The sequence below is a fragment of the Aquila chrysaetos genome, chromosome 2, assembly GCF_900496995.4.
Source record: "Aquila chrysaetos chrysaetos chromosome 2, bAquChr1.4, whole genome shotgun sequence".
Classification (NCBI taxonomy): Eukaryota; Metazoa; Chordata; class Aves; order Accipitriformes; family Accipitridae; genus Aquila; species Aquila chrysaetos.
The window spans coordinates 82,735,503-82,762,947 of record NC_044005.1 but is presented as its reverse complement, the minus strand read 5'-3'; the positions used below and the strand labels follow the sequence as shown (position 1 = coordinate 82,762,947).

General features: G+C 38.5%; 1 protein-coding gene across 2 annotated transcripts in view; it reads left to right on the top strand.

Annotated features, from left to right (window-relative positions):
- Positions 1 to 27,445, top strand: part of PRIM2 (DNA primase subunit 2) — a 133,813-nt gene that overhangs the window by 98,229 nt on the left and 8,139 nt on the right. For both annotated transcript variants that reach the window (XM_041121013.1, XM_030004955.2), the window contains 2 exons: positions 11,784 to 11,910; positions 12,765 to 12,847. In XM_041121013.1, the coding sequence (XP_040976947.1) occupies positions 11,784 to 11,910; positions 12,765 to 12,847 (210 nt within the window). The remainder of the gene's footprint in view (positions 1 to 11,783; positions 11,911 to 12,764; positions 12,848 to 27,445) is intronic.

The window sequence follows — 27,445 nt, the reverse complement described above, 5'->3', positions numbered from 1 at the left end:
TTCTGCACTTCTCTTTCCTTTGATTATCATCTTAAAATGTGATTTTGTCTTTTATTGTGCTGTTAATAAAGAAAAAAATCTGTTTTTACAGCAGAGTTTTTACAGAGAGAATGCCAGTGTTCTTGAGCCAAACTGTGCTGTTTGGAGAGCTCCAATACGTAGTTTACTGTATTTAAACGGCCTGACAAACATAAAATCTCCACATACGGTTTTGTGTTTTAATGCCTTGTTTTTGTCATTCTTTTATGACTGCATCAAAAAAGTTAAGCCTACATGTTTCAAGAGTAGACATAAGGAATACTTATCAGTCTGAGGAAACGTATTCATTACTCAGCCTCCTTGTAGTTTTATTTTCAGACTTACTTGATTTTTTCAATGATCAATTTATCCAGAATTTTTTTTTTTATGCACTTATACTGGGGATTTGCTGGTATCTTGAGACATTACGTGAGTGGGCACTTAATATCCTTCTGTTCTGACACTGATCCTTGTCCAAGAGGTTTAACTATATCTCAGTAAAAGGCAAGTTTTTTGCCACAGTTGTATCTCATGTTGATATCTTTGTCAGTTGGGTTGGCTGAAGGCATATTCTCCAGCCCAAGTCACTGGATCTGAGTGATGCTGTATCTTCTGCAAATCTGAGGCTTAAGGTAAAATTGAATCTCTTGGACTTCACTGTATCTCATTACAGCCTAGATTAGGTCAGTCATAGATTTCTAATGAATGAGGAGCGCTTTGCTGCTGGACTGTTAAAACCTGATGGTAACAGCAATTTACCACTCAATCTCATATCAATGAAGAAGGCCTGCCTTTGTGTTTTTAACTCACCTTGCTTCTGGCATGCCTTTTGTCATTTAATGCTGAACTTGGCTTCATATGTCATTCTGATCAGTGTATAGATTGAGGAATAACAGTCTATAAAGGATTCCTAATAACATTGCTACACCACAAAGGTGCTTGCAAGAGGATGCGATGATAAATTGAGAAAGTAATTCAATGATATGTAATCAGTCAAGATGGGGAGTGCTTACTCAGGTGAACTCCCTATGCAGGTACGTGGTTTTAAAGGGGAAGAACAGTTCTGTGGTCAACCAGCCAGGGTCAACCCATCACAGTAGTCCAAAAGGTGTGCAAAACCTTCCAGTCTCTGCTTCAAAGTTTGCATGTTTAGGGAATGCTGCGTAGTTCAACCAGCTTGGAAAATACAACTAATTCAGTGAGCACATGATGTCTTCCACTGTGTCAGGAGATGATTGCTCTTTGGAAATGATGCTTAGACAGAGAACTTCAACTGTTGTGGTGACCTTGCTGAGATCTTTTGACTCTCTGGCAGATGTACTGAGTAGAGCTGGGATATTGGATAATGAGCCAGACTTCCTTGGATTAATTCCAGTATGCTCTAGAGTTCTTTGAAATTAGGAACACCCTAGCATAGGTCAATTGCAGCCTGTGCCAGCAGCAGTGCTTTTCAAGAGCAGATCAATACGCACTGTTCCTTTGGACTAATTTCTGGTGCTGTAATTGAACACGTCTGTTGTTTTAATGCCAAGATTCTTGTTCAAAATGAGGCAGGTCCTGCTAATTTTGATTGGCTGGAATGGCTAAGAAAATTTTTCCTCAGACCTCTCATTTGTGAGTTTCTCTTTTACTATCCCAGCGACCTCGGAGTCATCATACCCTGCTAAATTTCCAGTTTGTAGTATGGCTGCTTGGATAGCTTTGCTTTCTGGTATGCTTTTTCTCCTTCCTTATAAGAAAAATTATTATTACTAGAATGAAGAAGCCTGCTATGCTAGACTGTTGAGTTAAACGATAACAGTTGGACATAGTAACACATTGGACTATTTTCAGTGAAGCAGGAGATATCCCAAATATCTAGGGTATGAGCTGGAGCCGAGAGTAGTGGCTCTCCTCTAAATCTCTTCTGAAGTCCATTTGGCTGCCAGTTTGGCCTATTGCAATCTGGTCTGCTGAATGCCTCTGTCTTTTCATCCGTAGCTTTAAGATGTTGTGGTGGACTAGTGAGAACAAACCCTCTGTCGGCGTGCAGTCTAAACCTCATGTCCCAGTCCTGCATTTTATTGCTGCTTGATCTTATAACCAGAGTCCAGTTGGATACATTTCAGGATTCTTCACAAAGTGAAAACATGTCTCCATGCTGACATCAGTCTTCTTTCCTATTTCTTCCCTATACGTTTAGGTTTTTATTGTACATGCTGATCTAGGTTCCAGTATACGCCACAGTGTAATAGATCATAAGCTACGTGAGACTGTAAATGTGTTATATGTTCACTGTGCTCAAATAAAAATATAGAACATCATATGAGAGCACTCTTGTTTAGAGTATTGATAGAGCTTGGATAAGCAGTAGGAATTTAGGTTTTGGACTTTGCAGAGGTCCCTGGCCAGTCTTCATCCATCTTCTCTGAAAATCAGTAATACGTGCTGCAGTAGTATACTTACAAGTATGGATTTCTCCCAATTCTGATACAGACTTACTGAATTTCTTTTCTCCTTGGTATACATATTCTTTGCACTGGGATCCTAAGCTGCTGTTATGATCAATAGAGATCTAGCCTATACAGTCAATAGTGTCTAGAGAATGATTTATTTAATGAGCCTCTAGGTGCCTACGTTAGGGTAAATTGAATTGCTCCCCAGGCTCCTCTGATTGCATTGACCTCCATTGACAATAATGGGAGACGTCTGGATTTAGATGTCTGGAGCTGAATCTTATTCCTACAGATGCACACATTTAGTTACTATTCTACTTCTGTTTAACTTTCTTAGTCGTTTTTTATTGTACCATATGCCAAATTTCTGTCTACTTTGCAATCTGTTAACACTCTTGCATCTCTTTCAGTGATAATGCTTTCCGTGCATTCAATGCTTTGCCATTGAATGTTTTGGGGACTCTTATTCTCTGCCGCTTCTCGTGAAGCGAATAGCCTGGCTAACGTACTGCTTACCTTCTGCTGAAAGGTACACTTCCAAGTTACATCAGCTAACTTCCCTGAATATTCAAATGTGAGAAACACTGATTGAAAAACATCAGCAGAACAATCTGAAAGGCATTGGTGTGCTTGTAATGCATGGAGTACCAGAAGTGCAGTGTGGGTTTTTTTCCTAACTGAATGAGGTTTCTTGGTTTAGAAATTGATTATTGGATTTTTTTTTTCCATCTCATATTAAACTTTCTAAATGAGTGTTTTATGGACTAAATATTTAGTAAAGGATTCAAGATTGTTCTCTGATGTTAGAAAGACTTTTCTTAAGACTTCCTTAAAACTGTAGAGAATGTCTGCAGAAATCTGTTGAAAAAAGCCCATGTTTACAGTAATCAGGTTTATTGAGTGTTCATTTGTTATTTGAAGGAAAATATCAAAGTATTTTTATAGATACTTAAGAAAAGCATGGTATCTCTTATGGTGCTGTCAAATATTGCCATTTTAATTGAGCTGTTCTAATTCGTGTTTAAAATAAGATTTAATATTTTGTTCTATTTAAAAAAAAGCAACAGAAGTTATCATCACCTGTTCAGTGTTAATTACCATCTAAAATATTTATTTTCTTGCTATAATTCCCAATTTCCTTATAATTCTTGATTATAATTCATAAACATGACTATTTCTTTGTGTAGTTGTTTCATTTGAAATGACAAGGAATTTACACCTCTATGTTCAGTAACATTCTGAACCTCCAGCATGAAACTTTCAATTAGATTGTGTATTAATTTGTTAGTGGAATTCTGATATAGATGAAATTGTCACCCACAAGCTGATTTTTGCCTTAAAACGGCTGTTCTTTCAGATTTTTCTTTTTTTGATAGTGTTACTGAAAATTTTGCAGTAAGTTAAGCAAATATTCAGGAAAAATAATGATTCTTGGGAATATCAAAACAGTGATATTCACAGATACATAGCATTTTCATCTTTTTCTAAGTTTGTAATTTTTGGAAATATTACCGATATTAGAGAAAATGACTAGTATAATTAGTAGAGTACTATGTGAAATGACTTAGGCATTATAATCTCATAAAGAATTGGAGATCAGTGCAATGTAATATGGAAAGGGTTTATTTCTTTCAGATATATCTCTTTTTCTCTAAGAAGAATGCTATGTATAGGTGATACTATGCCAAGAAAGTAGGACATTATGCTAAGGGAATCAGATCATGTTCTGTAGAAATAGTCTTTAAACAAAGACTACTGTATAATTCTGTAGTCACAGAGATATTTCAGTTTACCAGAAGTAGAAATTAATCAAGTATTATAACAAACATAACTTAGTATTTTTTTTCCTACTCTTACTGGTGAACATTAAAACGAAGTCACAATTTTACATGCTCTTAATTGTTGTTTAAAGTAGTTTTTAAAGTAGCATTTACCTTTATGATGTCCACAAGCTGTTATACCCATGGAAACTTATAGTGGCTGTCTACAAAAGAGCATTCTTCCTTGTGCCAGTTTCTTGTTTAGAGGCTTCAGTTTGAAAGCAACTCCTTCATTGTTTGCTGCAAACAATCAAATCTGAATTGAAATGTCTCTTCTTTGACCATCTGTTTTGAAATACATCTTCTGTATCTGAATTTTTTCAATATAATGTACATGAAACGTTAACAGACAAAAAAAAAGTATTGATAACTTAGATACAGAAAGAAATACTGCAATGTCTTGAAGTAGCTAATAAAATCTTTCATAGATGACTAAGTGTGTGCCTAAGGAAAATCATGTTGTTATAGCAGATGGCTTTAAGATGTGTTGTGCTGATAATTTGATGCAGTGTCTTAAGGCAGAAGACAACCTGCTATGGTTTATTTTATATTTTTCCTGGTTCAAAGTCTTGGTCCATGTAAATGTGTGGAGAAATAGTGTATGTAAATTGTATATTTAGCTATGTTATATTAAGGCAAGCTTAGACTACTGTAAATAAAAGCCTACATTATCATGTTTTTGCATGAGTGGTCTGGGGTAGCCCAAAAACTAGTTCATCAGCTACGCAGTTTACATTCATGTGGGTAGTACACAAGGAGTTTGACCAAAACTTTGCTGATTTCCTTGTGGTAGATGGAGCCATCTCCAGGACAAAGTAGTTCTTGCCTCATGTGGTTTGGAAAACCTGAAATCGGAGGGGAAGAGGTTTTTTTGTACTTGATGTAAATCAGTCTGTAATGACTGCTACACAATATATTAGAATTTTCCAGCTCAATTTTAGCTGATGTCTCTGATCTGTACCTTTAAGGTACAAATTGTGCTACAGGTGGAGAATTTAGGATAAATTGAAACTTTTTGTTGTTGGCAGATGGAGAAGCATTTATTTGTGCTCCTCAATGACAACCGTGTTTGGGAAAAGATAACCTCCGGTTGAGGTTATTTTAAGAGTGAGCTTAAAAAAAAAAGTTGCCTGGAAAAAGATATGCCAACTAAGCAGTGTCAACAGTAATGATTTGAAAAAGTGAACAAATTATTTCAGAAGGTACACAAGTTTGTGCAATAAATTTGTGAATTTGAAGCTGTTATCCATACAAGCTCAACATTTTTAGACAGGAAATTATCCAATGACTGTTTAAAAAAAGGTGTTAAACCATTACTACTTTGAATTTTGCAGAGTTGGAACTAATCTGGTGGTCAGCCAAGAAGCTAGACAAAATTACTGCAGTCATTTTGCTTAGTTGTTAGACTTTAAATAAATAAATCTCCCAGTACCGTAAGGAATAGATGTATAAAAAATTGCATGAGTATATAAAAGTAGTTAAACTGAAACATGAAAGTTTTGTGGAAGTGTGAACCTGAGCACACAGGGCTTGGAAGACCTGTCAGCAAATTATTTTCCATCCTAATACACACACTGAATATCAGAATTGATAACAAAATTTATGGAGGACCTAGTTCTATTTCCAGATCTGCATACTAATCTGCAAATACAACTGATATAAGGAAAGTAACTCTCACTGATGATGTTACTTTTATTCTGCTGTAGCTGGAAGGCCTTGGGAATGTCATTTGTTATTGTTCTCTTTTGAAAGTGTGTTCAGTTGTATCAAATTGTTGTGCAAAGCATTTGACACTGTCCCGCACGACATACTTGTCTCCAAATTGGAGAGACATGGATTTGATGGATGGACCACTCGGTGGATAAGGAATTGGCTGGATGGTCGCACTCAAAGGGTTGCAGTCAATGGCTCCATGTCCAAGTGGAGAGCAGCGACAAGCGGCGTTTGTCAGGGGTCGGTATTGGGACCAGTGCTGTTCAACATCTTTGTCAGTGACATGAACAGTGGGATCGAGTGCACCCTCAGCAAGTTTGCCGATGACACCAAGCTGTGTGGTGTGGTCGACACGCTGGAGTGAATAGATGCCATCCAGAGGGACCTTGACAGGCTTGAGAGATGGCTCCGTGCAAACCTCATGAAGTTCAACAAGTCCAAGTGCAAGGTCCTGCACATGGGTCAGGGCAATCCCAAGCACAAATACAGGCTGGGCAGAGAATGGATTGAGGGTAGCCCTGCGGAGAAGGACTTGGCAGTGTTGGTTGACAAGAAGCTCAACAGGACCCAGCGATGTGCGTTTGCAGCCCAGAAAGCCAACCGTATCGTGGGCTGCATCAAAGGAAGTGTTACCAGCAGGTCGAGGGAGGTGATTCTCTCCTTCTACTCTGCTCTGGTGAGACCCCACCTGCAGTATTGCATTTAGCTCTGGGGCCCCCAACATAAGAAGGACATTGACCTGTTGGAGTGAGTCCAGAGGAGGGCCACGAAGATGATCAGAGGGCTGGAGCACCTCTCCTGTGAAGACAGGCTGAGAGAGTTGGGGTTGTTCAGCCTGGAGAAGACAAGGCTCCGGAGGAGACCTTGTAGCAGCCTGCCAGTACCTAAAAGGAGCCTACAAGAAAGCTGGAGAGGGACTTTTTACAAGGGCACGTAGTGATAGGACAAGGGGTAATGGCTTTAAACTGAAAGAGGGTAGGTTTAGATGAGATGTAAGGACGAAGTTCTTCACTGTGAGGGTGGTGAGGCAGTGGAACAGGTTGCCTAGAGAGGTTGTGGCTGCCCCATCCCTGGCAGTGTTCAAGGCCAGGTTGGATGAGGCTTTGAGCAACCTGGCCTAGCAGAAGGCGTCCCTGCCCATGGCAGGGGGGTTGGAACTAGATGATCTTTAAGGTCCCTTCCAACCCAAACAATTCTGTGATTCTGTGATTCTATGAAATTGATAATTATGAGGTACACATGACCCATTCTTCCTTCTTTGTTCTTCAAAGGAGAGCGTATACCTGCCAAATGGTCTGTTTGATGTACATCCTCATTCCATATCCAAAGATCTTGTGTGCATTTATGTGACCAGAGTTCATTGAAAATAACATTTCCTTAAATTCCTGTCTGGAAAGTAGTAATCTGGTATTAGGCTATATCAGTTGCAAATTTATGCATATATATGGGGTTTTTTTAACACCTTTTTATTTATACCTTACTTATACCTTAATTTATAACTTGTATGTCTTCTAGTGAAGGCTAGAAGTGTGTGTGTCTTAACTAACAGTTATAAGGCAAATTAATCTGCATTAGTCTGATACTCATGTGAATATACCACATAAAAGCAAAATGTAAGTTCCTTGGTACAGTATGCTCATCTATGCCCAGGGAACTTTCTCCCAGCCTCCTTGATTCTGGCTTTGGACTAGTGGTTTAGTCCCACTGATCAGTGCTAAGAGCTTAGTTTCTTATAGGGAGAAGAAGTCTAAGAAAGGCTTGGTGTCACCTGTTCTGGGATCATCATTAGTACATTCAGTACCATACACTGGACATCTTGGTTCATTACAACAAATACTGATGCATAAAAACTCGAAACTACCCACTTGTCATCAGCAGTGCTTTTCAGACCAGGCGTCATGTGCATCCTACAGCCTTGCCTGGAGGAAAGAGAAGTCCTCAAAAAACTTGATATCTTCAGTGATGAAGTTAAAACTCAGACAGTTGACTTGCACTCTTTTAAAATAAAAATTCACACTGCTGCTAATCCCAAGATTTGCACATGCCAGCCAGCACCTAAGTGGTGAATTTTGATAGAGATGTTGTTAAAGGGCTGTGTTTGCCTCAGCTTCTTGGCTTCAGTGTGAATCAGTTCACGGCTTAAATGAAATGTATTTCTTGATCCCTTTCTCCCTCATAGCCCATCCACCCAGCACATAAATTCCAAATGCCTTGCAGTTTTTGGAAAGCTTAGAGAGCTAAATAGAGGAAAAATAACTGAGATAGTTGAGATGTGGGCCATACAGTTAAAGAGTTGCAGAGAATCCCTGTTCCAAAGCCTTACCAACAGTAGGTGATCTTGTAGGTGTAGATACTTAATAATATAATGATGTTGTTTTAACATTGCTGTTTTATAACTCTGTAACATTGTAATTTTGGCAGTAAGTTTCCATTGATATTTAGCACAGACTAGGGCGGGATGTATGTGCATACTCAGTTTTTCTATGGTAATAGAATAATTTTTTGCCTTTGTATTCTTGAGTTTCTTTTGTCTCAATGGAAACTGTCAGGCAGAAAACAAGGTAAATGCACCCACTCATGCAGCATCTTTATTGTTGAGCAAGTTCATATCAGACTTCAATAGAGTCCTTGAAAGTTCTTATAGGGCCATCACCAGAAAAGTGTTTTTTCAAATCACTTAATTCAAGTTTTGACCTTTTACAGGTTTTTGCCGTAATGACTTTACAATAGATTGCAGTTAGAATATACTGTAATAGTAGTTTTACAGGTTTTAAACTGTTTTTCTGACATAGTTTAAAACCAGGCAATTTATAAGCAGTTAGAATGACCCTGCAAACACCTACATGCATGATGTGTGCTGCACATAATTTGTTTTATTTTGTTGAAGGAACTGTGAAAATCCTACCACTTTGATTTGGGGGGTTAGAATAAATAGGAGGGGACAGTTCCCTACCTCTCTGCCTTCTCATTTCTGCACATTTCAAACATGTCTAGTTATACCTTGATGCTTTTGCTGGCAAAAGGGATTGCTCCTGAGGTGGATTTTTCTTTGTGCCCATCCTAGAGTAACGGTATTAGGAAAGAGCGAGTCTGATCATTGAGTTCATCCCCCAATGTACAGAGAGGGCTGTTGCGCAGAATGTGTTTCCTGAAATGAAATGCTGCAGTTCATGGTTTATTCCCACTGAGGATGACCACACAGCCTGTCGGATATTGGCCCTGCTAGAATCCCGTTTCCTTGATCAGTGATAAGAAACGCTGAATCACAAGGATGAGAGAGTTCTTAGTGAAGCATGTAACTGCGCGGGTGCTAACTTGTACCACGTAGCTATGTTATTTTCTGCCATCTGCCACTGCAAAAACTCTGAGATCCAAACAGGATTACAAGAAAGCAGTGAGAAAATATCCAACCTGTCTCAAGGCCATGTTGTGTTATTATGTAGCTGTTGTTTCTATTTACTGCAAGAGCTGCTTCTCAGCATAAAATAATGAGTTAGGTAGTAAACGTAATTTCTGTGGGCATTAAGGCAAGTGATGTGAAAAGTACAGCTCAAGATTTTAGTATACAGAACTGTTAAAGAGGGGTGTTAATTTTCTGGCAAACTAAGCAATACATCCTGAAGCATACAAGATTTGCTTTTCCCATACAAAAAACTAATTTAATCTAATGTAACTGCTTGCTCAAATATCCTTTGTTAAGCAAATGAAATATGCTTTCATTCATCTTTTGCAAAGAAGGAGGAAAGGTTCCGGAGCTTCTGGGTGGAAGAATAGGTGGCTGTAGTATCACAGACTCCATCTTCAGTTTAACAGGTTCACTCAGAGGCTTGTAATTAAAATATGCACATCTTTGTATTTGATGTTTGCTGTTTTTCCGGAGTAAATATACCATTTGCAGCTCCTGCAAGAGCAACAGCAGGACTCAACTAAGGGGAGGGTACCTGTTCTCCCGGCCCTTCCCAAGTATGTGCATGCACCTATAGCACAGTCTTACTCTTCTTTCTGAGGAAGAGTTGGTAAGCCCAGCTGTGTTGCTAGCAAAAATTGTCTTCATTTACTATTCAACCAACCAGTTCTTTTCTCTCCTGAGCAAAATGGTTGGCTTAGATAGGAATATTCCGATGTGCTGGATCCTGCCTGTGGCTATACTGGAAAATACAATGCTGTTTTCTCTCTCTCATTTCTTTTTTTCTCTCCCTTTTTAAAAATCTTTTAAAATAGAATAAAGTGACTTTGTCAAATGCACAGTAAGGATTAATTGGTCTACGTTTGTTCAGAGCTTTGGATGTCTTAAGCCTTATTTGGAATGAGTGCTGAATATTACTCTTCTTGATACTTTGACTTGATTATGACCAGCATCTTGATGGAGAAGTTTCTTTTTTACCCTTTGAATCTGGTGCAATTTAAGATTTTATTCTCAAAGGTTGTGTATATTTTTATCCACATTTATTATGTATTTGCATATTATGTTATAGATATTTTTCAAAAACATTGAAGTGTTTTATATGAAGAAAAATATACTTATTTTTCTATTTTATTTTAAAGATATTTTAGCAGGTCAAGGTATTTCATAGGTATATGAATATTCTGAATTACTATCTGGAAGTCCACAGGCTAAACAGGGGACTACTTTTATCTGTAGAAATGAGAGTATTCTTGAAGTAGTAGTATTACGAGTTGTATGCTTGAATGATTTCTCTCAGTATATTATATTGTCTTACATTAGTAAAATACCAGAGTAAAAAAATCATTTTAAAGTGTTTTTTGAGAAGAAAACATAAATTCTTATGGGAGTTGTTTATATTCAGACACAGAACTTTACATAAGTTTAATGCTAAAATTTTGAATTGAGCAAGAGCACAGTTGTTCTTTTATGTATTGTCATAGCCTTTTTGAAGAGAAGAGAGACTGAGGATGTGTAACTGTAAATATGATGCTTCATTATTTTATCCTGTTTGGTTTTTTAGGAGTAGAAGTGTGGTATTTGAAAAATGTTCCTTGATGTCTTATAGTAGCTAATGCAACTTAACGGAATCCATATGTTAAATTAGCTGATTCTACTACAGATTTTATGTCACCTATTGCCGCATATAAAATAACATGAACTCATGTCATTGAATGTTCTCCACAGGACTTATCTAAGATGATATATTGATAGTGCTGTACTCAGCTGCCAAGATAAATGTTTGTTTACATCTATATTACTTTAGAAGATTTCATTTTATTGGAGGAGTTGGTAGTCTATCAGTAGATAAAAGAGATTTGCTAAAATCTTTCTCTTTTGTACAAGCAAAGTATACTCCATTTTAAAATCTAATGAATTGAACTTCAGTGCTGAAACAAAGTATAGGCGAAGCATTATGCTTTGGGAGAACAAGAATGTGAACCTGAGTAAAGAAATCTATATTTCTATTTTTTTCCCTGATAAAGCAATCAATTTATGGCCATTTATGAAAGATTTTGAATTACTATGTTTTCTCCATTTACCAACATCATGGGATTCAAAATTTTGATCTTTAAATCATCTTATCTTTAAAGCAATTACTGCATGAGCTGAAAAGACCTTAAATCAATGCAGTTACACACTTCTCTTTTGATGTGTCTGTAAAACATGTATATGTGCATATACAAGTCCAAGTAATATAAAAAACAAAGCTAGCAGCAAGCAACTCGATTTTTGTTTTTCTCAGTTTGAATATGTTTGAAAGATTTATTTTGTTATCCAGTATTTCTGTTTGTGGAGCAGATAGAATCACTGGCACAATATGTAAGAATTTATTCTTTTGTTTTTATTTAGTTTGACAAAGGTTATGCTTACAGCATTCGCCACAGCTATGGGAAAGAAGGAAAGAGAACTGATTATACCCCATACAGCTGCATGAAGATTATCATGTCTAATCCACCAAGTCAAGGGGATTATCATGGTGAGTTACCTTAAAAAAAAACAGAGGAAGTTTAAAAACAGTGGAAACCCTTGGCTAGAGAAGTTACTCCCTCCTATAGTCTCTTACATTATGTATTTAATTTCAAGGCCACAGTGGTCTTGCACTGTTCTCTTTAGATCGCACTTGATACCTTCTGTTTTTATATACGTTGTGTCATGCAGTGCAAAGAGACTTTAAATGTACAGATGCTTTAAAAAGTGACCAATTAGAGGTGTTTTGAGATACTAATTCAATCATACAGAAATTCTGAAGTTTGCTAGGGTGCTTGAAAACCTCCTGCCTCTGTGTGACTAAACATGGAAAACCTGCGCTGGCTTCACCGTTGTTGTTTTAGTACTAAGTCGTTCATTCAGTTGTCTCTCAAAACTAATTCTGGGACAAAAAACCCCCACTCTTATTTAAGGTGGTGGAACTTTCTAAGGTATTTATAAAGTAATACTTTTACAAAGGACTATGCTCTAAAGACCACTTGGCTCTCATTACTTGTCTTTTCCTGTTTTTTTCACAGCTATTAAATGTACCAGTGCTATCATTGTTAGTAAGGAACTAACTAAAACTCTTTTCCTGTCAGTGAATGAGAATTGTGGCCTGTTTATGTTGGGGTATTTTATGTAACTCTTGAGCCTGTGGTGCCCTGATAACCATGCAGTGGAGTAATTATTTAAAAAAAAAAATAAAAATGTAGTAAGCAATTGTATGCCTGGGCAATTAACTTTCTTATTAATAAGTTGTTAGACAATTAGGAACAGCTTAGCTGGTCTCTTGAGTGCCTTACTGCACTAACTCCTGGGTAAACAGCCTTGTTTGTGAGCTTGCTTGTTTTTTACTGTCAGGGTGCCCATTCCGCCACAGTGATCCTGAGCTATTGAAACAGAAGCTGCAGTCATACAAGATCCCTCCCAGTGGAATAACTCAAGTAAGGCATATTTTGTTTGGTGCTTTCATTAATAAGGCACTGCTTTTCAATTTTACTTTCTATTTTTGTAGGAGTGCTATATGCAGTTTGTCAGTATGTATTGTGAAGTATCTCTTCTTATAAAAGGTTTAAACTAGAATCTTGGCTTTCTGGCTCCAGTGCTTCCACTGATGTGTTGGTTATTGTCATCACCTTTTATTGTTTAATATTATGAGTTGGTTTATTACTATAGTGGATACAATGCAGAATTTTGTTTTACTTCGTTTTACTGCACTGTGATAAAAAAACAGTTTAAATGAATCTGGCAATATTTTGGAGAATTTTTATTCTTGCAGTGACTTGTGGGAGACTCTACTGTGTAGTCAGTAGACATAAGTAATTGTTTTCTGTAATAAACTTCTAAAAAACATACACTCTTAATCATCCATTGCGCTAACTTCCCCTAAACAACAAAAGCACATGAAATGCCTAGTGAAATTAAGCAGAGATTTTTAGTAGCTTTTTAAAAGGTAACATTAAATTGAAACCCTGCCTTATATAGCAAGGACAATGCAGGAATTGGAACTTTTTGAGGTGTATACTGAAGGACTGTGACTCCCATTGCTTGCTATAGCAAGAGGTTAAGGCTATGAAAGTATGCCATCATTTTCAATGGAGGAAGATGTACGGGTTAGAGTTAAGCTGAGGCAGTTCAGCAAAAAGTTGTGTATATTAACTGCCTGAAACTTGCTTTAGGTCCATAAGAAAAACTTGCTTTAAGTTGTTGTCTTTAGTTCATGTGGAGTATCACCATTGCTTGTCAGGCTTCAACAGAGTGTTGAACTAGACAGAAAGGAGCATGAAAGTTCCACTTAAAGTAGTCTCCCTTGGAAGGAATAATTAAGATACAAATTAAAAGAGAATAGTTTTAAAGTGTTTATTGTTCACTCATAGTCATTCTTGAAATACCCAGACTTCTTCCTTTTTTCTTTTGTTTTTTTCTTTTCTCCTGGTTCGTATAAATAAGCATTTGACTGCCTTCCATATATCTGACAGGCACTAGAGATACTTTCCTTTGGCTTTTTTTCCTTTTTATATGCATCAAAAATTGATGCTGCTCTGAGATTTTTATCCTGCTAATCATTGGAAAGATTGGTGAGGATTTACTGTTTTAGCTGCCTTGCTATGTGTGGGTAGGATTTAGTAGAGGTTATTTCTTCAGCGAATTTGCACAGTAGGGCAGTATCTTTATATTTAACATAGTTCCTCACTTGATGTGAATTGGGTTTTAGTTTTTTTGTGTGTGTATGTTTGGGTTTTTTTCCCTTGTAAAGTAGGATTGGGATTTACCAGGAGTCTTAAATTTTCTTATCAAAAGTGACTAAGAAAAACTGTCTCCATCAACGTTGTCTTTTCCTGGAAACAGATGCTGTCCTGTCCACAAATTTTGTTTAAGTGCAGTTGGGGTCCAGGGCTCTGCAGTGGCCACTCATAGTGTTAAACCGAAACAACCCCAAAACAAAACACCCTCCACTCAAAAACTACTACTACTACTTAAATAAATAAATACAAAAGAAATTGGCTGTGCTGGGTTTTCAGAAATTGATCTTTTACATCAGTCTTTGAGATACTCAGTAGGAGAAGAGGAAGAGGTTTGGTTCACATCTGTCCCCAAGATCTTGTACAGATCTTATTGCTACCACTCCTCGTTGCTGTGTTTGCGTGGTCCAATATCATTTGCATGACTAATAACAGTTCAGGATCCTTCAGTCCAGACTGTGGCTTTTTAGAGTCTTCTCTGATGCTGGTGATAGTCATTGAGTATCAGAAATGTTGTTTTTCCTTTAGCTCAGTGAATGGTTGTTAGGGGTGGATGATTTGACAATCTTTCGAAGCCTCTGATGTAGTTGCTTTTCCTGTACCTGGGCCTCAAGATTGACATTCACTCAAACCATACCCTTTGAGTCTGTTAGACCTCCTGTTAACTCCAGATCAAATGAGAGCTTCCTTACAACCTGACAGATTCCTATTTTTAATGAATGATTCAGAGCTTGACCTTTCAGTTATGTATTTTAATAAATGGTATGTCTTTCCTGGGGCTCAGGGCCTCTTACGCTCGTTCCTTGCTTTGTTCCAAAATTCTTTTGCTGTCTTCAAATGTGACTTCATTTTGTCTCTTCTCTTGCTCTATACGCTCTAGACAAGCAAGTTGTCACAAAGTGAAAAGTTCCCTTCTGTGTTGCCAAAACCAGATCAATGTATGTACCTAAATGCTTTTTCAGTTCTCTCTGCCTGCTTTATGGTAGATAAATGTGTTGTTCCAGACTGAGGGGACACTCACGTGGCCACGTGCACAGGACAGCAAACTCAAAAGGAGCAGGCATTTTACATCAGTTTTCCAGGACTCTGAGCTGTCTGCAATGATTGGAAGTCTCTCATGCTTAATGAAAGATAGTGTACAAAGTAGTTGAATCATCAACAAATGTGTGTCATGGTGTCACAGGTGAGACAGTAAATGACAGCCTGTAGTGGATCTGGATACTGGTTTGTTTTTGGAGTGGTTTTTTGTTTGTGGTTTTTTTTTTTTTTTAAGAATCAAGGAGATTAGAGCTATACCCCTGCTTGATTGTCTCACATGGTCCCACACTTGCTCCCCAACCTGGTGGTGTGTTTACTGAGGTCTCAACTTTCCTTCCCAGCAAGGGAATCACTGCTGGTTTGGAAGGATGGGGCAGAAAGTCATGTCAATACCTGCTTTGCTGCTGCTTGCAGTTAACAGTCTCAGGCATTACAGGCTGTGGTCCCAGGGCATTCGCCAGCATTCATCTCCATGCATCTCTGATCTCCAGCATAATCCTCAGCTTCCCAGGATCTTCACCCTCATCTTTCTGGGCTCCCAAGCCCCCATTTTTCTTCATCTAGTCTATCTGCAAAAGCTGTGGTCAGGTTCCTAACTGGTAGTTCTGTGTCATGTCTCTTTATTAATGGGAAGATCAGAACATGCCACTTTTGTTTAGTCCAAATGTTACTAAAATTTACAACTAGCCTATACCAGTTGCAGCTAGCTAGCAGGTTCATGCTTGACAGTTTGAAAATTCAGTTTTGGGTGTTTTACAAGCGTCTATATGAAATCTGAGCAAAAGTAACTTGCACCAACTCTTGTTTGCTCAACTGTTTCCCAGCTTAGTTCTTGACGGGTGACTCTGAGGGAGTTATGAGACAGTGATACAGATCATGTGAACAGTAGACTTTTGCTTTCCAGGTTAGTAGTAATGCATGCTTCTCTGTGGCTAAGGAGTTGCTTTAAGGAATTCAAATGAAAGCACAAGACTGGCAATCGCTGTTGAGTGCAAATCACAGCAATCTGGAAATCACATTGAAAGGTAACACACTGGACATTCTGTGGTGGGTTGACCCTGGCTGGAAGCCAGGTGCCCACCAAAGCCGCTCTATCACTCCCCTCCTCAGCTGGACAGGGGAGAGAAAATATAACAAAAGGCTCATGGATCGAGATAAGGACAGGGAGAGATCACTCACCAGTTACTGTCACGGGCAAAACAGGCTCAACTTGGGGAAATTAATTTAAATTATTGCCAATCAAATCAGAGCAGGGTAATGAGAAATAAAACCAAATCTTAAAGCAACTTCCCCCCACCCCTCCCTTCTTCTCAGACTTAACTTCGCTCCTGATTTTCTCTCTACCTCTTCCCCCACAATGGCGCAGGGGGATGGGTGTTGGGGTCAGTTCATCACATGTTGTCTCTGCCGCTCCTTCCTCCTCAGGGGCAGGACTCCTCACTCTTCCCCTGCTCCAGCATGGGGTCTCTCCCATAGGAGACAGTTCTCCACAAACTTCTCCAACACGAGTCCTTCCCATGGGCTGCAGTTCTTCACAAACTGCTCCAGCGTGGGTCCCTTCCATGGGCTGCAGTCCTTCAGGCACAGACTGCTCCAGCGTGGGTCCCCTGCGGGGTCACAAGTCCTGCCAGCAAACCTGCTCCAGCGTGGGCTCCTCTCTCCACGGGGCCGCAGGTCCTGCCAGGAGCCTGCTCCAGCGTGGGCTTCCCACAGGGTCACAGCCTCCTTCGGGCACCCCCCTGCTCCGGCGTGGGGTCCTCTCTCCCCAGGCTGCAGGTGGAGATCTGCTCCCCCGTGGACCTCCCTGAGCTGCAGGGGGACAGCCTGCTTCACCGTTGTCTTCCCTATGGGCTGCAGGGGAATCTCTGCTCCAGCGCCTGGAGCATCTCCTCCCTTCCTTCTGCACTGACCTGGGGGTCTGCAGGGCTGTCGTTCTCACATGTTCTCACTCCTCTCTGCCTGCAGTTGCTGTTGTGCAGCAACTTTTTCCTCTTCTGAAATCTGTTCCCCCAGAGGCACTACCACCGTCACTGATGGGCTCGGCCTTGGCCAGTGGTGGGTCCGTCCTGGAGCCGGCTGGCATGGGCTCTCTCGGACATGGGGGAAGAAGCTTCCAGCAGCTTCTCACAGAAGCCACCCCTGTAGCCCCCCCCGCTGCCAAAACCTGGCCGCACAAACCCAATACACCTCCTGTTCCTGAATTAATTTATCCTTTCAGCTCTCCCTGTGTACAGCAGGTATTGTATCACTACCAAGTTCTCTATCAGCAAAATAAATGCTATAAGATCTGTGAAAGTAATGCACTGAGCAGTGAAACCAAACATATATATAAGTATAGACTTATATATTTAATGGATTGCAAGCAGTGGGGAGTGGTGTCTTAGAAGTCACCTTTTATGAATGCGGCACTCCAAAATTGAACTGTCCATCTTGGAATCTAAGAAGTGCTAGCATTTCTGTTCCTGGGATGGACAGGTTGTGGGACTGCTGTCAGCTTCCCTAATTGGGAAAGCTGTGCTTTTCCTCTGATGCTTCTCTTCAGCAAGAGTGCTCCTGCTGTACAAAAAAATCCAAGACAGTTTGATATCAGGTTGCTTCACTGTGGTATCCTACGATTTGATCACTATGCCAAGACCACCTAATTCTAGAATCTAGTCAAGTTTGCTGTCTAAATCCCAATCCTGTTTGAACTACCTCATGTTTGACTTTAAAAAAATAGAGTATTCCTGCTCAAGTCTTAAGAGGGTGTCTTTGATTAACATCAGGAAACATTCTGCTGGGCATAACTTGTGGCTGGGGTACTGCTTTTTTACTTGGTGCATGTCAAGGTTACTATCCTCCAAATAGGTGATTTTTACCTGTAATTTATAGTAATTTGCTGGACTTGAGAAGATACGACTTTCTGAACTGACTCAGCCAATAACTGGCTACATAGAAATCCTTCATCTTCAGACATAAATTTTATTGGTTTTTTTCCGAAGGTTTAGCTATGGTATTTCCTCTGTGAGAACCCAGTCTCCCAGCAGCATCTCAACTTAGCCATTCACTATTTTGTTGAACTAATGGGCAATTGCTTTCTTTTTTGCCTTTCTAGGAATATGACCTTCAGCTGACAGTAGTTGCAACAGAGCAGTGGAATCCTTATTTTTTATTTTTTTTTTTTAATTCACCAATTCTATCCATTTCAAGATAATTTTAATCCTTAAAATGAACTGTAGGTTTTTGCTTATAGTGGTTTCTAAATTTTAGGAGATCAATCTTTGGGTTTTTTAGTAATGTATTTTTCACCCAAAGTAAATGTTTTGGGGCTACAGATTACTTATATGCTATAAGCATATAGCATGCTTCTTTTCAAGAATGTGCCAATATCTTTACCCAGGAGACCTCTTGGGTGGATGGTTTCTGCCCTAAAATTTTTCCCATGTTTATCAGATAATGTGCGAATCTGTTACGTAGCCATTGTCATGGAAACAAATGAGATTTTTAAAAGACATATTCATGCTAGGTCTCAGGGAGCATATTTGTGCTCAAGGTCGTGAGATCTTCAGAGCTCACACCTACAGTTCTGTTCATGTGCTCACCAAGTGTTTTGCTGTTGTTGAAAGTTCTGTACAGTCCCGCAGTTTTTGTTGAACTAGGGTACTCCAGGGCACTCTCCTGGGCAAGTGGTTATTTGTGAGAGGAGTACATCATACTTCTTTCTTCACATGAGCAGTAATAAATATTTCTCTCCTAAGCTAAAAAGTTCACTTTAAAGGGTTGAGAAGTCAACAATTTCTGTTCCCTACTGAGATTAAATTCTCATTCTGAAACAGAGGTTGACTGGAAACTCGTCAGGCCTTCCAGAAGCATCAGTCAGGATGTTGATGCTGTCCTGGCCAGAGGGGTTGGAGAAGCCATGGCAGCTCAGGCCGTGCACAAAGAATTTTACATTGGTGGCTATTTTGTACCCCAAATGAAACAGAGCTGGTCTCTTAACCTTAATTTGTGCAGGTGTGAATACGGATATTCAAGTCTGAGTTTGACAGAGACCTAGCACATGCCTTTATCAGCAGTGCCTGGAGGCTTGCGTTTCTTGTTCGGGGGACTCTTTATTTTTCATAGCTGTCTGTTGAACCCTTATTATCTCCAGTTCATACGCAGTGATCTGGATCAGAACTGGTACTGTTTGAGGGTGTTGCCTTTCCATTTGTTCACAACATTTTTTAATATTCATCAAGGTCCTGCTGACAAACTAATCTTGAGGACGTGGGGATTTTTTTGCTGATGAGAGGCCTGGGGGCTGTCATAGGACAATGCTCTTTTCATGTTTTATGTGTTTCTCTTCAATGATCTTTGTGCTGTCTATCAGCACAAAAACCATGGTTTATTCCTGAATATATTGTGTTCATCAAGAGGATACAGACTCCTGAGTGGTGGTGGTTTAACTTCGATGAAGTTAGTTCACTGTGCTTTAGACCATCAGAAGGTTTGGATTTGTAGTACATTAGCAACCACATAAGTAATTCTTTTTCCTAGTTCTCCCATAAGTTTCACAGGTTATCTCAGGAGGTCCATGAATAATAAATTCCAGGCCACTGTCTTAGTTGATTTCAAGTTGATTGGCAGTTGCTTCAGGTGGATTTGGTTGTTTCAGGAAAAAACCGCAAGCAGCAACCCATTGGTTTGGATGTGTTTCTCTTGCTGTGTTTGGTGTTTATGTCATCTGTTTTTATGGGCTCTTTCCAAATCACCTGTGCTCCGCCTTTATTTCAATTCTGGTTGCAGGCTTTCCCTGTCTGTCCATTCAGAACCTGAGGCCTTTGCCTGTTCCTGCAGTTTATTGTTAGCACTTTGGTCAAGTGCTTCAGTTGTCCTTAAGGCTCTTCGTTTTCCAGTGTAGATGGTAGTTGATTCTCCATGGTAAACTACGTTCTTCTCTGGTCAAGAGTTTGGGTGTTTTTCAACAGCAAGAGCGTATACTTCAATCTGACACTGTCAGAATACATCTATTAATGTTATTTTCAATCTTTTCACTGTTTTTATCTTGCTTATTTTGGGATATTTCTTAGATTTGAAAAATGTGGAACCTTTCTTTAGCTTCTCAAGTACTGGCCTTCTCTGCTCAGAATTTTTCATTTATGAGACCTGTCCATTTTTATGTGACTGATGCATAGTTTTCCAAACATTTATTTTGGATTTAGCTATGTAGTCATGAATTGGTCCCTCACTGGGATTTTAATCTGTTGTTTTAGAGTACTCAACATGTTTTCCCTTCAAGCCTGTGAACAAGCACCTTTCTTGTTTATGAAGCTTGTTCCTCATGGCTATTATATGAGCCAGAATGTGGGCTAGAGTCCAGCCTGGATGGCTGTGGTTTTACCCAATATGGTTAGTTTTCCAGTGCTGTTCTCAGTCTTCTGTTTCTAGGGCTGTCCTTCATGCTTTTGAGATATGGAGTACACTGTTCCCTTTTAGGTTCATAAGACTGGGAAGTTTCTGAGCTTTTTTCAACAGATAAAACATTTGGCTGGTCTGTGGTGGAAACAAACCCCATCCTCACAGTGCTGTTCCTAAGGGCTCTCTGTGGACAGGCTAGGTGTGAAAAAGGAAAGCTGGACCTTGGAATGATGGTGCAGAGCAAATACTGCCAGACCTCACATGACTTCAGTAGTCAATCTGAGCATTGGACTGCTTTCATTGCAGTCATTTTGTAGTACAGTCAATAATGAAAAAGTGATCAAAACATTTGAATGTGTGAATCTGCTTGCTGTGAAGTATCTAGTTCCAGCCTGTATTCCAGTCCAGGTTCTCTGAGGCTGTATCTTGTCTGAGATTGCATCTGCTGAAGTCATCTTATTGAGGTAATACAGCAGATGACTTCCAGGTCTCGCCTAGTTATTATATAGCCTGAAGCAGAAAGAATGAATCCGGATGTTTATTCCAAGAACTGAATTATTTAACTTGTATTTATTTCACATTTTCCTTAGGTTAGGCTATTCTTTATTTGTGATAGTAGCTTTTTTTGTTTGTTTTAAAAATGCTTCTTGGAGAAGTAATGTGGTTAGCTGAGCATCTTATGTGTGATTGTATAGCGTTTGAATTTATAGTATATTTCAGATCACTTTTCATTCCTGTCTTCGGTATACTGCTAATAAGGTAAAATCTTTTTGAAATCAGGTTTGACAATAGCTAATCAATTTGAAGAATATAAAGATTAAAGCATATATTAAGATAAATACATCTGTTGCGGTGCTGTGCTAAAGGCACCATAATGTGTTGCCTATACATCTCAAATAGAAAAATAGATATGATAGGCTTTGAATTAGAGTTACTTCAAAATACCTATTATTTGTTTCTGAAAGCTTTCTTGGAGAAATTACCTTTTTCCCAATTCATTTCTATCGCAATAGCAAAAGGTAGTAAAAATTTCTGGTTCTACAATCAAGAGAAATAGAGGGTCTAGACTCATCCTTTTTGCTTTTACTTTTGTAATTGGAGCAAAAGCATTTCTTTAGGGAAAAATGCTTATATAAATGAACAGTAGATAACTTCAGAAGAAAGAATGTTCTTTCTAGTAGAATTGTTCTCTTAATTTTAAAAGCTGCTTTTCCCATAATTGGGTTAAATTAAAGGTTTTGACTGACTCATTGAACTTCTCACCACGTTGAAAATTCACTTCGCACCACCATTGAAATCCCACCACAAATTAACTAGTTAAAACTCAAATCATAAAACAGGGTACCCTTACACATTTGCTGTCAAGAATTTTTTAGAAGCATTAGACCTTGAATCCAGAAACTGCACATCACTCAGGTTTCTCAACTGGTGGCTAAGACCCCTTGTTCACTGCCCAAAATCTCTCAGATAGTTATTGCCTTTACCACATCAAAACCTGTAAATGCTTTAAAATTATTGAATCTTTCGAAGTGGACAGTGTAAAAGTCTCAAAAGTAAGATTATTCAAGGAAACTTCACAGTGAAAATAAATCTTTGTGGCACTCTGGTGTAGATTTGTGTGCTGAAAGTTTCCATGTATTTTCTACAGATGGAGGACATTTATAGATAGGAGACAGCATTCAGCCTTTCCATTGTTTTGAGAATAATTGTTGTGTGTTAGGAGTATGTCTTCCTCATTTTATCTGAGATTATACTTTCTCTGACTTACTCTGTAGACCCTGTATTTTGACACTACACTTCTATGGTTTCTCAGCTGAAATGTGTGCCTTGTTTAATTGTCTTGTATTTAGTTAATTTTTCAAGAATGAACATGCTTACTGATTTCGCTAGGACTACTTTTGCACGTAAGCCAAAGGAATACAGTTACAAATTTAACCAGACAATGCTAAGCCTTCTTTCTGATGTTAAAAACTCCCACCTGACTTTTTTAGTGTGTGTTTATTGGTGCTGTGGTGTTACTGTTACTGACATCATCAATGAGTAGAATACTGTAGAGTATTAACATGACGTGGCTTAACATCTTAAGATGACTTAAGACATCCTAACATGACAGGGCTTAAAACTAATTATTTTAAAAATTTGAGTTACAGTATTTCAGACTACTAAATTTTCCTAATCTTCAGTTTATTGCTGGTAAGTGGTAACAAGTAATAGAAATAAGAAGTTATATCTGGCTGTTGTCAGGCGAGATTATAATGTTAAAAAAGTCTGTATGTGATTAAATAAGAGTGGACTGTTCAAAAATCTGATTTAAGTGCTGGTAATAAAAAAAGTATAAATGTTGACTAGTGACTGGTGAAGGGGCTGTGACAGTAAAACAAAAAAACAGCATGGGAAAAGAAAACTTGAGAGAATGCAAGACAGATGCAGAAACACAGTAAGAAGCACAGCTAACCTGTTTGATAATAAACCCCCCCCATAAGAATACAGCAGACTTTTAAAGTATGTGCACAGATTTTATTACACATAGAACACAGTTGAAAGTACATAAGGTACATGGTTGAACTAGAAAATATATTTCTTAAAGTTTGGATTTGATATTCTAACCACCAAAAGGATGTAATAAAAATGTATGGTCAGGTGCTATTGAGACTGTTTATTATTGGATCACAGTACGGTTGAGGTTGGAAGGTGCCTCTGCAGGTTATCTTGTCCAACCCCCCCTGCTCAAGAAGGGTCATCTAGAGCCAGGTTCCCAGGGCTGTGTCCAGATGGGCTTTGACTGTGTCCGAGGATGGAGACTCCACAATGTCTCTGGGCAACATGTGGCAGTGCTGAGTCAAGTGTGCCTTTTAGAGCAAATAATATGAAAAGTAGAGTTAAAATGCATATTTTTTTCCTGTTGTTAAAGAGATGAATGGCATTAATTTCAGTGTGTCCAAATTAGAAGTATTTAAATTCATTAGTCAAATCTTAGACTTCAGTTCCATGAGCGGTTAATTAGCCTAAATGGGCCCTGCAGGTGTGGAAGGCAGTTCTACTCTGTTCATCCCTGCCTGTTGTGTTTCCATTCCTTTCCTTGGTAAAATAGATTACTAAGTGGTAAAATAGATGAAAAAAATTATCTAACTATAGGTTCACCTGGGGAAGGTGAGGAAGAATGAGGTTCATTTTCAGATGGCAGGAATGGGTGGACAGAATTAGGGGCTGTGTCTTCACACTTCAGTAGCTTCAATTTCTGGTGTATAAAACTACTCATGAAATTTTTATTTAGAAGAGAAAGAAGGAAAAAAGCACACAAAAAAAGTCAAAGGGATAAACACACAGTTCAGGATGAGAAAACAGGAAAACGAATGAACTTATGAAATAAAATGTTTCAGCTCATTGTTCTTGAAACTGTTATGTTACAAACTTAAAATGTACAAGAAGCAAATACTTCAATTTTATTTTGTTTTGTAACTTTCCTTTTTTTAATTTTGAAGTATTTCAGATGCTTGCTTTCATACTTGATAACAGTCTGGGCTTTGACTCAGCATTGCAACAGAGGAATGTGGGTTATCTATCATATCTGAAACCAGGCATGACTGTCTTTTAAAATAGGTGGCTGTAAACTCATGCAGGATTTGTCAGTTAAATGAAAATGTGTCACTGAAACATAGCCAAAAAATTTCTAATAATAAAATGTACATTTTTATGGCGTTATTTTAAAACTATGTGAAAACAGAGAAGTGGAATACTCAGGTGCATTAACCCTTCTTGCATTTGATGTTCACACCATTGACTTTCAGCTAATGACTGTGTAAGACTTTGAAAAATAGCCCACAACCAAGCAAACAAAACCAACTAGCATTAGAGCTGTTTCCTTTTGAAATGATTAACTCAGTTTAAATTAACGTCCATCTTCGTTTAATAAGCTGCCCAGGGGTTGCTGCAGCTATATGGGCACATATTGACATATTCTTTTCATTCAGACATTCACTTAACTCTTTTGTTAAGTACTGAGTTCCTTACTGACACACATGAAATAAAAACTTCAGGCTAGAAAACCTGTACAGTAAAAATGGAGGAAAAAATACAGGTATTTTTAAGAGACATTAATAAAATACCTTCTTTTGGATCATGACTGCCTCTTTCTTTTACTTTTATAAAGTGGGCTAGAATACAATTAGGTTTTGTTGTTTGACAGTTGTGATGCAAATTGCAGGGGAGAAGTTGATCTGTTATGGTGCCATAAGTATTATGATGTGCAGTCCTCAACACTGTGCGATCAAGAACTCTTCCCTACAGAAAACAAGAGTATAAAAGGAAAAGGAGCTCTGGCAAAGCTGTAACAACGATTTTCTAGCCTGTAAGAGAGTGCCTCAGGGAAAACAGCTTAAATCTGAGAAAATTGTGCTATATATCTGTACATTATAAACACGAAACCTAAAAAATCAGTTTAAAATATAAAGGAAATATCTGAAAGCAGCAAAAAGGATAGATGACTGTACTGACCAGGAGGCAAAGGGCACTGGGGAGTCCTGGGACACGACTTAGTGCTGAGATGGTCACAAACTGGCCTGAAGGAGAAGAAAACTGGAATGTGTTCAGATACACTCCAGCAGTTGCACCCAATCATATCTTCAGTCACCTTTGAATTAAAGTTAGAAATGAGTCATACTTTACTGAATCTATAGTAGAAAGATTTTCATTTTGAAAATATAAGTTAATTCTGCAGTTTTCAAATAAAACAAACTAACTTGGAGTAAGTGAAAATAACAGTGGATAATTACAGATCCCAAACTATCTTGCTATGCAAGATCTTGGTTTTGAGTGCTGAGGATCTGTAAAGCAGGTGGCTGCATACAGCTGCCAAACATCATCTTAACCTCATTAGTAGTTAGTAAAGCAACATCAGAAAAGCAAGTTGCAGATGGCAGTGAAAGAAAAGGCACATAAGGACTAACAAAAAGAGTCCTTGAGTATGTACCTTTACTTGCAAAATAGTGCAATGTAGTGTAAATGTCTTAATATATGTAGAGGCAAAAGATTGCTGCTGTGAATTAAGGTAGCTTTGAGTGGAGGTCTGTTTCTGGGTAACACTAGTGAAAAACAGCTGCAAGCTTGCTTTCATTATGTGCACAAATGTAGTGGGAAAGATAATATTTATTATGAATGATAATTCTGTTTTATTTAAATAGAGGATTGTTAGTTTCTCTCACACAGAGGACTCCTTTCTAGCTAGGCTCCATTCTATTGCCATTTTTAACGTTTTTTTGTTTCTTTTCTTAGCAACTTGTTTCCTGTTAAAGCCAGTTAATCTACTAAACCTGTTCTTCTTTGGATATGTTTAATGTGCCCCTTATTCCTCAACCCTATCATATATGCAGAAGGTGAACCTGGTCCCCCATGATGTGGCTGGTTTGAACCTACATATATGCTAATCATCAGGCTTATCATTTGGCTGCCTTCTGGCTGCCTCTCAGAATGAGTAAGAGCTGAATGATAGCTGTTTTTTTCTGAATGAGCCACAAATGTTGGTCTGGCTTTTCTACCCAACCACAACTTTTAATCAACATGTAGGAATTGTATAGCTTTGTCATCTCTACTTGTCAAATTTGGCTGCAATTGGCCAACCAGTCAAAGCTGGGTTGGTGATGTGGTGGAGAGGGTAAAGGAGCAGGAGTAAAATGACTACCAGTGCAATCATGTACATTAATAAATGTAACAAACTGGGTGAAAGTCTGTGGTCTGTTCTGGTGGGCGTCTGTTCTATGGAGCACTCTGTTGGGAAAAGAAATGGCATGAAGACCTAGTTACCAGACTTCACTGGAGAATGCTGGTAGAGGTTCCTCTAACAGCTGTTCTCCAAGATATATGTCTTCATAGTAGTACAGCAGAAAAATCCACATGGTGACCTAATAGCGGCCTCTGAGAGGTCTGAGAAGGAGTCTCAAGGGAGTGGGACAGTAGTTCCTTTGTGAAACAGCAGTGTAGCTGGGCAGTAAAGATTGAGCTGCTGCAAGACAATGTGGTTGCTCTTTAAGAATTTAAAGTCCCTCAAGGCCAGCTCTGATAACATGACCATTATAGCTTTCATATGTCAGCAGCATCAATTCAATGAAGTTCTCTTCTCCACCTTAAAAGTGGGTCAAGATTTTCCCAAGGATGGGTCAAGGGCTTAAATGGGCTTGGTTTCAGAATAGTTTGCTCAGAATAATCTCTCTTCCAAAACTGGAATTTATTTATAAGTGCCCCTTTATTCTGTCATCATATGTGCTGTGTCAGTCAGCAGTCCATCTTCTGGTAATCCGTCACTTGAAGTTACCATTTTTCCACTGAACTGTCAGAGAAGACAACAGAAGCTTGATCTCGCAACCTGTGAATCATTGTGAATTAGTAAATCAAAAGCTAGCTTTGATAATCCTTGTCTTTTCCGCTTTTCAGGATAGTTGGATAATGGCATTGTTGATACAAAAAGCAGCTATAACCGTGGTCTGCGATTCAAAAGTTAAACCACAGAATGACTACTAGCCTTCTAAGTGATCAGCTTTTTCAAAAAGTTCTCTTGAATTACAAGAGAACCTTGATGCTTTTAAACTTTCAGGGTTTATACTCAGACTTTGTTCATACTTAAGTTTTTGTTTGCTCACTTAAGGTTCTGAGATTTAAAATGTATTTACACCTGAATTTAGAGAACTCTTTATTTATATAATTTTTATTAGGTGTAATCTTGATTAAATGAAGAATAATTTTGAGAAAACCTAAAGTATTTATGAACTAGATTAAATTAGTTGACTTATTTCAGCTGGAAAATTCGGGTTAGAAAAGTCTGAATGCTACAGAATGTAATGAATATTTCTTTCAACTAAGCAACAGACATAGAGGTCTTCTGATCATTAC